The sequence below is a fragment of the Palaemon carinicauda genome, chromosome 11 (assembly GCF_036898095.1).
Source record: "Palaemon carinicauda isolate YSFRI2023 chromosome 11, ASM3689809v2, whole genome shotgun sequence".
Lineage (NCBI taxonomy): Eukaryota > Metazoa > Arthropoda > Malacostraca > Decapoda > Palaemonidae > Palaemon > Palaemon carinicauda.
Window position 1 is genome coordinate 18,750,250 of NC_090735.1, and position 12,684 is coordinate 18,762,933.

General features: G+C 39.5%; 1 protein-coding gene across 1 annotated transcript in view; it reads left to right on the top strand.

Annotated features, from left to right (window-relative positions):
• The window catches only part of LOC137649985 (large ribosomal subunit protein mL37-like), a 66,111-nt gene that overhangs the window by 24,936 nt on the left and 28,491 nt on the right, over positions 1–12,684 (top strand). The window contains exon 3 of the mRNA XM_068382983.1: positions 1,015–1,224. Coding sequence (XP_068239084.1) covers positions 1,015–1,224 — 210 coding nt within the window. The remainder of the gene's footprint in view (positions 1–1,014; positions 1,225–12,684) is intronic.

The following is a 12,684-nucleotide window of genomic DNA, read 5'->3' on the forward strand; positions in this document are numbered from 1 at the left end:
GTTCTCTGCATAGCTGACCTCGAACCTCTGCAGGTAAACCATGCTTCCTTGTGTTCCTTGTATTAAGTTAATACTGTCGCGTCCCCCATACCCTGACGAGGTGGTATTGGGAACGTCCTAGGCTAGAATTCCATCTAAAGGACTTCAGGTCAACTTCCTAGGACGAGTCACACTTCAACGCTCCACACACAAGCTTATGTAGGCCGCACGTTTCTTGCGGAGCAAGGAACTTGCGAGGTGCAGGGACTCTTTTTCTCGAAGTGCTGCTCACTCGGATTCTGAGTCCCCGGGTAAAGCCGAAGCCAGTAAGGCCAGGACTTTCCTCCCTACCTAAGGGGTAAGTCACCCCATGTAAATAGCGTGGTTTGTATTTCGGTTACGGAACAAATGACAAATTCGGAGATAATTTGTATTTTTCCTAACCATACAAACCTTGGCTATTTACACATATTTGCCCGCCAGCCCTGTCCCCCAAGGCAAGTCCTACCTTTAAGTGAAGTGAAGCAGTTCACCAGTGTGTGAGGGGGGGAGGGGTAGATAGCTACCACTCCCCTACCCCCTTGCTAACTAGCGCGGGGGTAGTTAACCCTCGTTAAAATTCTAATGGCTCGTCATTTCACCTACGCCGAAAGTAAAACCCCATATAAATAGCTAAGGTTTGTATGGTTAGGAAAAATACAAATTATCTCCGAATTTGTCATTTTTAGTAAGATTATTGTATTTAATACCATATGCTTCTTCATTAATTTACTGTATGCTTCCTTGTCAAATTACCATATGCTTTGTTTATTCACCGTTATCAACACTTTTATTTGTTCTGCAATCCTCTTGGAACTATTAGCGCAGATGTATGAGTCATTATTGCTATTGTAAAGTTTCTGAGATATATAATGTTTTCTTTAATGTCTTTTTGTTGTAACTGTCAGAGTTACTTGATTTGCTGAATTTCTGATAAATGGTACACTATTTTTATGAAACATTTTTACAATCTCTAGTTTGTATTTTCCTTCATAGTGCTGATGTCCCACTACGCCAAGAAGTTGAAGAAGAAGAATTGGAGCCAGCTAAGAGACCATGTTTTGTATTCCATGAACGTTATTCACCACCAGCAGGGATGGCTCAAGCGCAGCATTTGACCAACAGCATTGTGCGTTCAACACTTCCCCAAAGGGTACTTGATCAGATGAAAGATAATACAGAAGAAGAGGATTTGAAGGTTCAGGAGTAAGTATATTATGTTTGTTCCTACACGAATACAAATCCGAGTCCTTTAATTTAAGAGATTGATTCAAGTGCAGTTGGAACTTGGCAGTTAAAACCTATAACGAGGTGTCAGCAGTAGCCAGTAATTGTCTGCCAATAGCAGGGAAGCCCCGCACTGTCGCTGATACACTGAACAGTCACTTTGATTCTTGCTACCGAATAACACAGACTTTGTATTGGCTTCTCTTCAAACTTGTCTTTTAAAATTTTCTCTCTTTAACTTTTGAACAAGTCTTAAGGCCGGGAGATTTGCCTTTGAACGTTAACGAAACAGGTGAGCCTCCCCCTCAGGAGGAGTCTCCAGAGTTTCAGATCTTTTTCCTGTTGACAACACTGTGCTATGCCTTTGGACTTAATCCCTTGAAGGGGAGGGAAACTTCAGCATTTATGACTTTGTCTTTGGGTCTGAACTCGAGTGACCTACAGTGAACCCTCGCTACTTCGCGGTTCGACAATCGCGGATTCACCACTTCGCGGGGTTTTCCCATAACCCATATATATATACATATCGCGGATTTTCCGGAAAATTCGAAAATACCGCGAAATCTGAAGATAACCAAATACGATATTTTGTTACCTGTAATTCCATTAATACTGTAATTATAGTAATATCTGCTCTTACTGATTGTTCATTGCATTACATATGATATATAATTCAGCACAGAAAGAAATAAAACACGAAAAGAGAATGTGATCATACGATAATTCAGTACGTAGTAAAATTAAATCGAACATGAAACGCAAATCAGATGCAGTCATACCATATTAGAATGGTGTGTACTGTAATGGATGTGCTTCTTTTCCATGAATCTTTTGTATGTATACGTACGTAGTACAGTACTGCATCCAATAATATTCTTTGTTGCAAAAATCACATTTCGAATAAGTACTGTAAGCGTACGAGAGAGAGAGAGAGAGAGAGAGAGAGAGAGAGAGAGAGAGAGAGAGAGAGAGAGAGAGAGAGAGAGAGAGGCGTAAAATAGCGTACGTACGTAAATTTTTATTATTATTGTTATTATTATTATTATTGTTGTTGTTGTTAATAAAATTATTATTGTTATTATTATTAATCATTATTATTATTATTATTACTGTACAGTATTATTATCATTATTTATTATTATTACGGTATTGTACTTAATCTACGTACGTTCAGTGTGCGCGGGACATCTTCTATGAGTAACCAACGCACCATAGTACTGTATAAGACGGGTTGTGATTGGTTCAAGCGCTGATAGATGACGAATCAAAACTCAAGTTTTGTTATCTAGCCTGTGATTGGTGTTTGGCCCGCATCTCCAACCCGCAGCATCAGAGTTCTCGCGGGACTGCATCGTTCACTTTCTCTTTCCGCGTATTGCTGAGTAGACGTTCTTAAGTTTGTGAAGTTGAATCTGTGCTGTGTGCGACTGTTTTAAGTTGAACTTTTTGTTGAACTTTCTGTTACAATGGCTCCCAAGCGTTCTGCTTCTAGTAAGGCTGGTAGTGAGCCTAAACGCCACCGAAGAATGATGACGATAGCTGAGAAGGTTACGCTTCTCGACATGTTAAAAGATGGTAGAAGTTACGCGGCCGCCGGCCGCCATTTTGGCATCAACGAATCCACCGTTCGCTACATCAGGAAGGACGAGGCGAACATTAGAAAGACTGCTGCAATCACCTTTAGCAGATCAGCGAAGCGAGTCGTTACAACGCGTAATAAAACGATCGTACGCATGGAAGGTGCTTTAGCTGTGTGGATTGCCGACTGTCGGAAGAAGAACATAGCGTTGGATACGAACACCATCCGAACAAAGGCTTTGAGCTTGTATGAGAATTTTGCGGCAAAGGAACCTCATGACGACGATGGCGACCATGCTGAAGAAGATGATGATGTAGATGATCCTCAACCAGGGACCTCCACTGATTCCCAGCGTCAGAAACAACGTTTTTCCGCCAGCAAAGGATGGTTCGCGAAGTTTCAGAAACGCTTCGCCCTGAAAAGCGTTTCCCTGCATGGGGAGTCTGCTTCCGCTGACACTGCCGCTGCTGAAACTTACGTGAACCAGACTTTCAAGAACATTATCGCTGAAGGTGGATACAAGCCGGAACAAGTGTTTAATATGGATGAAACCGGCTTGTTTTGGAAGAGAATGCCGTCGCGAACTTTCCTGTTCAAAGAGGAAGCCAAAGCCTCTGGCTTTAAGGCATTCAAGGATCGCGTTACCCTCGTGATGTGTGGCAATGCTGCTGGATTTTTGTTAAAGCCGGGGCTTATTTATAAGTCGAAAAATCCTCGCGCTTTGAAAAACAAAAATAAGAATCTCCTTCCCGTGTACTGGATGCATAATCAAAAGGCATGGATTACGAAGATGCTGACCTCCAACTGGTTCCACCAGTGTTTCATCCCGCAAGTCCATGAATATCTCTTAGAGAAGGGCTTGCCATTCAAGATCCTTCTCCTTATGGATAACGCTGGTGGACACGCAACTGACCTGTCGCGTGAGGGCGTTCAGGTTGAGTTCCTGCCACCCAACACCACGTCATTAATTCAACCAATGGACCAGGGGGTTATCAGGGCGTTCAAGGCCCTCTACACGAAGAATACCTTGGCGGACCTCGTTGCGTGTGTGGATGCTGCCCAAGATGACGAGGATGAAGACTTCAACTTGAAGGCGTACTGGCGGCAGTACACCATAGCCACGTGCCTGCAGAATATTCAAAAGGCACTTCAAGAGATGAAACCTGCAACTGTAAATGCGAGCTGGAAGAAGCTGTGGCCCGATATTGTTTACGACGACAAGGGATTTACTCCGTCGGAAATCCAACACTCTGCAATACGGAAATCTGTGCAGTTGGCTGCCATAATTGGGGGTGACGGGTTTGGCGACATGACGACTGAAGACGTCGACGAGTTGTTGGACTGCCATTCCCAGCCCCTAACTGACGCAGATCTCGAAGACCTGACGAAATCGGCAAGTGAGGAAGAGAGTGAGGGTACCCAGGAAGAGACCCAAGAAAATGTAGAAGAAACGGGCTTAACATTAGAACGGCTCGCCAAGTTCTGCAACCATATGAAGGAGGCGAAAGAAATGTTGCAAGAGTGGGACGAGGATATGGTTCGCGCGATGCAATTCTGCAACAAGGTCGATGACATCACGACTCCCTACAGGATGCTCTTGGATCGAAAAAAGAAGCAGCGGCAACAACTTCCGATCACAATGTTTTTTCAGCCTCGCAAAAAAGAGCCAGTTCCTCCTGCTAGTACGCCTTCGGAAGAAATTGAAGAAGTTGAAGAGGTGTCCCAGGAAAAGACACCTCCGTCTGAAGAGACGTAAAATACTATCATTGACTGCACAGTAGAACACATCATCAGCTTCATCATCATCATTTCTACTGTGCAGCAAATTCATCGCCATCGTCATTCAAGTTTTTCTGGAACTTCTTTCGTGGTGAGTACAGTAACAATCTTTATTTTTTACTTTAACCTGTTTTATAGTTTAGTACTGTACGTACTGTATGCATTAAGTTAAAGGGAAGGTTTTAAAAGTCTACATGTTGTAACCTATCATATTTTTTTTGTTTAAAATTTACATTTACGTACGTAAAACAATCTCTCTCTCTCTCTCTCTCTCTCTCTCTCTCTCTCTCTCTCTCTCTCTCTCTCTCTCTCTCTCTCTCTCTCTCTCAAATTGTTTTCCTGCTTTGCTACGTACAAGTACTGTATAATTTATATTTGTAAGGTAACATATTTTGTAAATGCTTTGTACTGTAAATACTGTATGTACTGTATCATTATTTATCACTATCATCATGCGTGTTAAATGCCTTGTTTGTTCTGAGCGTGGTTGTTTACTGAGCGTACACGCCGTCGTTTCAGGCGGCGTCATAAAGAAAAAGATTTCATTTGGAAGTCCTAAGAAAAATACGTAAACTAAAACATTGGTAATAAAAAAATCAACATACAGTACTGTATAATCAATATAATCGATGCAAAAACTAACCATACGTACATATATGTGTACACTAAATGAGTTTGTTTCTTCATTATGATCAGAGATGAACGTAAACAAAACATTGGTTGCCATTTTTTATCGTGCTTTTTAGGTGTTTAGGAAACACATGATATAAAATCGCCTTTAATATTTGTGCCTGTTTTAGTTTAGGGTGCTGTAGTACATGCATTAAGTGTTCTGTACATTACAGGGTGTAAAGGGTGGTTTGTTAACAGTACTACGTACAAGGGAAGGTTTTAAAAGTCCGAATATACATGTTAAATAAATAGGTAAATATGCTGTCACTACTTCGCGGATTTTCACCTATCGCGCCCGCGTCTGGAACCTATCTACCGCGATAAACGAGGGTTCACTGTACTAATATTCTGCCCTTGATTCAGACTTCCCTGACTGTCCAACCCCTATGAGTTTTGAAAAGAAGATGGTATCTGGAGGAACAAGTTCTCCCTTCCAAAAGAGAGACCTACATGCATTTAGTATAGATCATGACGTTTACTGTACGGAGGGAAACTACGGTACTCCTGTATGAGTGTTTGTTTGTGCCTTCAAGTGTGCCTGGTCTTGCCACATAGTCAACTAACTTCGTACAAACTGCCACCTGATTCAGATCAACATTAGGAAAGATATTTTGTGTACTTGCATTGTGTGACTTGATTTCTGTGAATGCATGGTAAAGCTTTATTCATGTACCTCTGAACTGCAGAAAGTACCAAATTGAAGACAATTCTTGGTAATCAAGCAAAAATTTATTAATTTTGAGTGATCACAACCTATTCCAATGAATGTGTTCTGTGGAATCATTAATTGTTTGTGAAATTGATCTATGGTGAGTGATTAGACGGTCCTGAGCTTTGCTTAAGGGGTACATATTATACCGGAAAAAAACCGTCCGTAGTAGAAAGGCTAAATTCAGGATTCAGGAAGTGCCAGGTAACCTTTACAACCTAGCGTCCATTTGAGTATACCTACAAGTCTTGGTAAAATTATAGAATGTTGCATCAAAGGTTTTGTAGGAATTAAGACTGGTTTTTAATGTATTTTTGGGGTTTTTGAACATTTGTAATAATGATTCTTGGTAGGAATCCTTAGTTTTTTTAGTTATGTGGGGTTGACTACTATAACTGAAAAGCCATGGTTTTTGCTAGGTATCGTCATCAATTACAGTATGTTCGAAACACCTTAAAATATAGTGTACTTGTCTGTGTTGATATTTAAATTAACTCTTAAACTTTCTGCCAGTCATCGCCATAAAACAATAGTCATCGTAATATAAAAAGTTACTGCAATCAAAACCAAATAATATTAATGAAACACCGTCAAAAGTCAAAATACTGGCGCTTTTATTTGCCAGGATTTCTGGACGCATAAAAAACTTTTTTTTTTCATCCCATTTGCTATGAAGTCGTTTGTAGCAGTATTACAAATACCTCCTTACTTAATTCAGCTAATGATTTATTGTTTTTTGCTCTGCTGTATGCTAGCTCGCTCGCCAGTAAACATTATCTCACTGCTCCTATGTTCTGGTAAGCTGACTGTTTAGCTGTGTGCGTTAGCCCCTTGGGCTAGTATTCTGGTGTTAATTATCAATTATACAAACTTAGACTTAACAAAGGTGTTAGTTGTAGCTTCACGCTCCAGCATCTGTTCGAATATGGACTTGACTTCCATATCCAATTTTCAGACTAAAATTTTCAGACTAAAAACAGTGTATCAAACATGTTTTTACCCTAACCTTTTATTATTAACATGATTAATAAGGTAAGAGCTATGATTATATTGATTACTCCGGTATTGAAAATTAATAACAGAGGTTTAGAATATAAAACATTGGGCCCTTATTTAGTTTGAACAAGTAACTTACAACAGAAACATCCCCTACCAGTGTTTTTCTGAACTACCGGGACTTCTATGACATATGCTATGACGACAAAAGGAGCAAGACGGGTATTTTTTATTAAAATCTGTAACTTCCTTAGTAGAGGTTTCTGCCAGTAGCATGTGGTATTAAAAATAGTGTACAGTATTTGCAAAGATCTATTCAATTATATGAGTTTCAATGTCATAACTAATATTGCACCATTCTATAATTGAACCCAAGTCTTTAAATACATTTTCCTCATGGCCTGTGGTAGTTGCTCAGCAAATTGTGTACACAGTTTACCAAGCTCCCTAAGTGACAAGAAAAGTCTCATCTACGATTACGGTTGCGATGTTACTCTAGGATCTCTTTCCTATTCTTCTTTCCCTCTTTGGGAGTGCAGCAGTTGTTCCATTATTTGCTGGATCGGACGTTGATGTGGGAAGGTTTCCATACCACTGAGCATCTGATCTATATGAGTTGGTTATAGAAGTGTCTCCCCCATCCTCTTTATGAGGGGGACCCCTAATTGACTTTACATTGTGACATAGCCTTACGAGGATATACAGTAATGCCTCACAACATGAAATTAATTGGTTGCGTAGTGGCTTTCGTACCGTGATTTTTTCGTCTTGTGAGTTTCCTTTTACATGTTAATACTGTAGCCTAATTCGTTCCAGGCCCTACAAAAACACCACATTAAAGGATTTAAAAGTATTCACTCCACTATACAGTACTCAATGAATGACTGTACAATTATTTGGATCATTCAATAATAACTTAACCATTGGTTACTTGTAAAAGGTAAAAGAAATGCATAATTAGAGAAAACAGTAAAAATACAGTAACAAAAATATTGAACCTTACCTTTGAAGTGAAGCGATGTCCGAGAGTGAAGTGACGGGACGGTAGAGGAGGGTCACAAACACTGGAAAACGTTAACAAGTGGCAGAAAACATAAACACTTAACTTTATAAAACAGATTAATAAATGACAGAAAACATTAACACTTAATTTTAGGAAACACATTAACAAATGGCAGGAATATTAACTCAACTTTATGATAAACATAAAATAAAAATTTTTTTTCCCTTATTTTAATTCTTTTTTTTTCACTTTACATTTTGTATTTTCTAAATTTAATTACGTATTTTCTTCATCACTGCCATTTTTCTTTCGTGTTTTTTAATTATCCAAAGAAGCTTGTTTCTGCCTGCTTCTTAAAATTTTTCTAAAATGTCTTGGGCAAACGTCATTTACATATTCAAGCGTACGACCTGTGATAATTTTTTCTGGGTGTCTTTTCTACGAAATCCTATCGTAGACGGATTTTGGCCATATTCCTTTGCAATCACACTTAACCGCATGCTAGCCTCGTATTTCTTGATTTTTTCCATCTTCGTCGCCATAAAAAGCATCATCCTCTTTTTTTTCCAGGACATCAGCAACTTTCTTGGGACCCATGGCTAATAATGTAACGTAATATCACACACGATACGGTACAATAGTTACGAAAGTGAAATCACAAACGCTAACTTCAATGCTTACGATACCGCTGCCAAAACTAAAAGAAATAGGAATGCCAATGTGTATATGCATGATGGGATACAGTACAGTAGATGCTGACTATTAGGAGAGCAGTATTTTATTTTGGTAACTAGCATCTGAGTAGGGAGATAACCCATAGGAGTGCGGGAGATGGTGGTAAGTTTATGGGTGGGCGATGCACAAATTTTAAAGTCAGTCTCAAACATAGTCGGGCTCTCATACCGTACCTCCTTTCGTTGCACAAACCATTTTCCGTGATGCGAGTCGTAAAATTCTTTGCATCTAGTTTCGCAGCGTGAAAATTTTGTAAGCAAATTCTTTCGTGTCGAGGGGTATGACTGTAGGTTCTTCCTCTACCATCGGTCAGCAGACAGAAACCACTCCCAACCCATGAGATTCTAATCTCAAGTGTCGAGAGGTGGTAGGAATCAACACTCCTATACCTATATCAAGTCTGAATGTATTGATATTTCAGGATTTTTAAGTAGCCAGTATGGTTATAGGAGTTTCCTCCCTCATAAGGATGAATCTCCTATTAAAAGACGAGGGTTTGTATTCATGTAGAAACAAATCACAAATTTTGAAAGTATTTTGCATTTTTTCCTAGGTGAAGGTCAGAGTGGCTACTTGGTGTACTTGCGGGGGGCTGGGCTTCCCTGCAACCTGCCAGTAACTACCAACACCTTGTTATAGATTATAACAGCCAAAGTTCCAGCCAAGCTGAAAGCATACTCCTATTTAAGGACTCAGGCTTGTATAGTTACAAAAAATACAAATAACTTGTAAGATTGTACTGTATAGTTAGAGAAAATACATATTACTTTTAAGGTTAGTATAGTTAAGAAACTATATATTACTTTTAAAGTTTGTAGAGTTAGGAAAAATACAAATTTCTTTTAAAATTTGTACTTCCAAGGTGATTTTCTGTAACCTAAACTGGTATAGAAATATGGTGGAATATTGTAAGTGTATTTTATTCCTATGATAACAATAAAGTGTAAGAGTCAGCATAATGAGTACTTGGTAAGATTCATTTAGATAGATATAATTTTGATTATAAGATTTAGTATTTAAATACTTACTGGGTAGACATTTAATTCCTTCTCTCTCCACTTTTAGTGGTGTCAAGAGAAGTTTTTAGAAGTATAGGACATGAATATGAAGTTCTTGAGAATATTGGCTGGGTGTTGTGTTTTGAACATGTACTGTAGGCATTAAGGGAAATAAAGATCCTGATAAAGTAGCTAAAGCTACAGTTAGTATGAACAAAGGAAATATACCTGTTATTGTCATTGATCTATTATTATATATAAAATCAATCATACTAGGTATTTTGGGCAGATACAGTGTTATGAATAATGAATATGACAATAATATATTAAAACAGATTAAACCAATAAAAGTTTGTAGTGTAGTTAATTTAGAAGAGAACACAAGTGAATTATTATTATCACATTTATTTGTTTTCTAGCTGATGAATAACCAATATGACCCAGTGCTAGTAATCAAATCTATTTTTTTGTGATTGTCCATTTTGTAGCCTCAGACAAATATCAAGTGTAAGAAACAAACCCTTGAGAGAAATTTTGTCATATGTTTAATTATTAAAACATGATATTATTTGATATAACTTAAGTAGATCTTTGCCGTTTGAGCCAGTTTGGTTTCAAGTCACGTCAATGACAGATCAATACTGTACAGTTCATGATTTTGACATCCCTGGTCATTTGGTTAGAGGAACCAGATACTGTATCTTCTCTGTGTATTCCTGATACTGTACTTCAGGCCTAGTATATGCAGAAATCTAATGTTTTCAATATTAAACTTACCCGATGATCATGTAGCTGTCAACTCTGTTGCCCGACAGAAATCTACGGTCGGGATACGCCAGCGATCGCTATACAGGTGGGGGTGTACACAACAGCGCCATCTGTGAGTAGGTACTCAAGTACTTCTTGTCAACAAGAACTCAATTTTTCCTCTGTCGTGCCACCGGCAAGACCTACTAATACGCCGTCCCTAACTGGATTTGTTTTCACAACTTTTTGGTGAAGTACACTTTTCCAGTTTTGAGCTTTCGCTATGCAGGGGTTTTATCTTCATTTCAAAACTTGAACTCGTTTTGGATAGATTTAATTATGGTGACGAAGAGAGTATGGACTCTCTCTCACTTTTAAATGGCCGACCCTTCCCTTAGACGGAAGTGTTGGTGTCGAAGAGAGTATAGACTCTTTCACTTTTTATGACCGACCCTTCCCTTAGACGGAAGTGTGTTTAGGTTTTTGGTAATTTTGCTTAACAAAGTTATAGATTTAGTTTATATCTCTCCGCCATTTATAGGCCTCTTCGATTAACTTTCCATTTATTATAAACTTATAAAACTTAAATTTTATGTTTGTTTATATGCGACCTTTCCTAATAGTAGGCGGTCCTTACTTGGAACCGAAGTTAATTAACATTGAGCCCGTCATATCGTATTTCCTGTTAAGAATTTATGCTATTTTAATTTTAATGTTTTTGAAAGAATTTCTTTGATAGTCTCGTACTGTTTTCAAAGATGAACTAACGTTTAGTTTAGTCTCCGCAGTTGTTGACGTTCAGAACGTTCAACATGCGTTCTATCGTTACGATAGAGAGAGAGTATTTCACGGTTTCACGTTGCAGTAAGAGTAAACCGATTCTAGCGTTTCGTTCATTCTTTCTTAGCTTAAATGGTTTTAATTCTAATAAAGGAACTTTTTATTTGGGAAACCTTTCAGTTTTTTTTCCTTTAACAAATAATATGTTTTAACGATATATAATTGGGCTCATCTCTCAGGTTCTAGTCAAGAGAGAGAGAGAGAGAGATAGAGACGGAGGGAGAGAGAGGAGAATAAACGTTTTGTTCAAGCGGGTAACGTTGTTCTCGTTATTTTTTACTCTTCTCCCTAGTCGCTATAGGGGAAGAAGGTAAAACGTTTCTAGAGTTTTATTCTTGTTCCCAGGCTTTATGCGGTGAGAGTTTTTAAACGTAGTTTATTTGATCTAGTGTTTAGTCTCTTTTCCAGCCACTGAATTCTTTATCTTTCATTATGTTTTTCTGTTACATTGTAAAACTGTTTTCGCTATTACTACCTTTTATGAAGGATAGGATTGCGTGTTTCAGGTACAAATCACTTAAAGTTTCGAGTTCAGTGAAATAAGTGCAAACAGAAAATCAAAAGTGATAAAGTGATATGCGCAAAGTGTTACAGTGTTGCGTTCGAGGGTTCGTTTGTTCGTGCCAGTTGTTCACCTTGTCCGATACCTCTTACAAGCTCCCAAGCCCAGGGGAGAAGTAATGTCGAAGGACTTATGGGTTCCACTGGTCTTGATCGACGAACAAACGTTTCCCTCCGTGGTTTCGGGTGTATCTACACACGTTGCCGACGTGATCACCCCACCCACACAAAGACGAGAGAGCCCATTTATTCCTCGTCTGCGGAAGAGGTTTCTCGCAGAAACCATGGACCAAATTTTGCAGCTTTTAAGTGCAAGTCGGTCCCTTCCGCGCAAGTCCAACGGCCTAGGTGTAGCCACTGGGTCAGTTCGGACTCGCTGCAGTACGACAACTGCACACCTCCCAAGAGAGGCAAGGTGGTACCGCAACAGGCAGTAACTCCGTCTGTTGCCGCACCAGCTGTTTTAGACCCTCAATCACAACGGACAGTAGCTCCGTTTGTTGTTGTCTTTCATAGACCCTAGTGGTCCATGCTGCAGACTATACAGTCTCAGCTTGCTCCTTCATGCAGGAGTATCATGCTGGAAGGTTGACAATGCACCTGTTAACCTACAACCCGCCGAGGTTGTGCGCTCAGCAGATACTGCGGCTGCCTGCTCCCACACTCCACCTGTGAGAGCTCCACCACCGATGCGCAGTCCACCCTGCCAGACGCATGTTCTTGCTGCACCTTCTGTTAACATGCGTGAGCTACCGCATCAGCAGTGGGAAGGTTCTGTAGAGCTGCCGGGTTCCAGCACTATGCGGCATTCTCCGCAGCC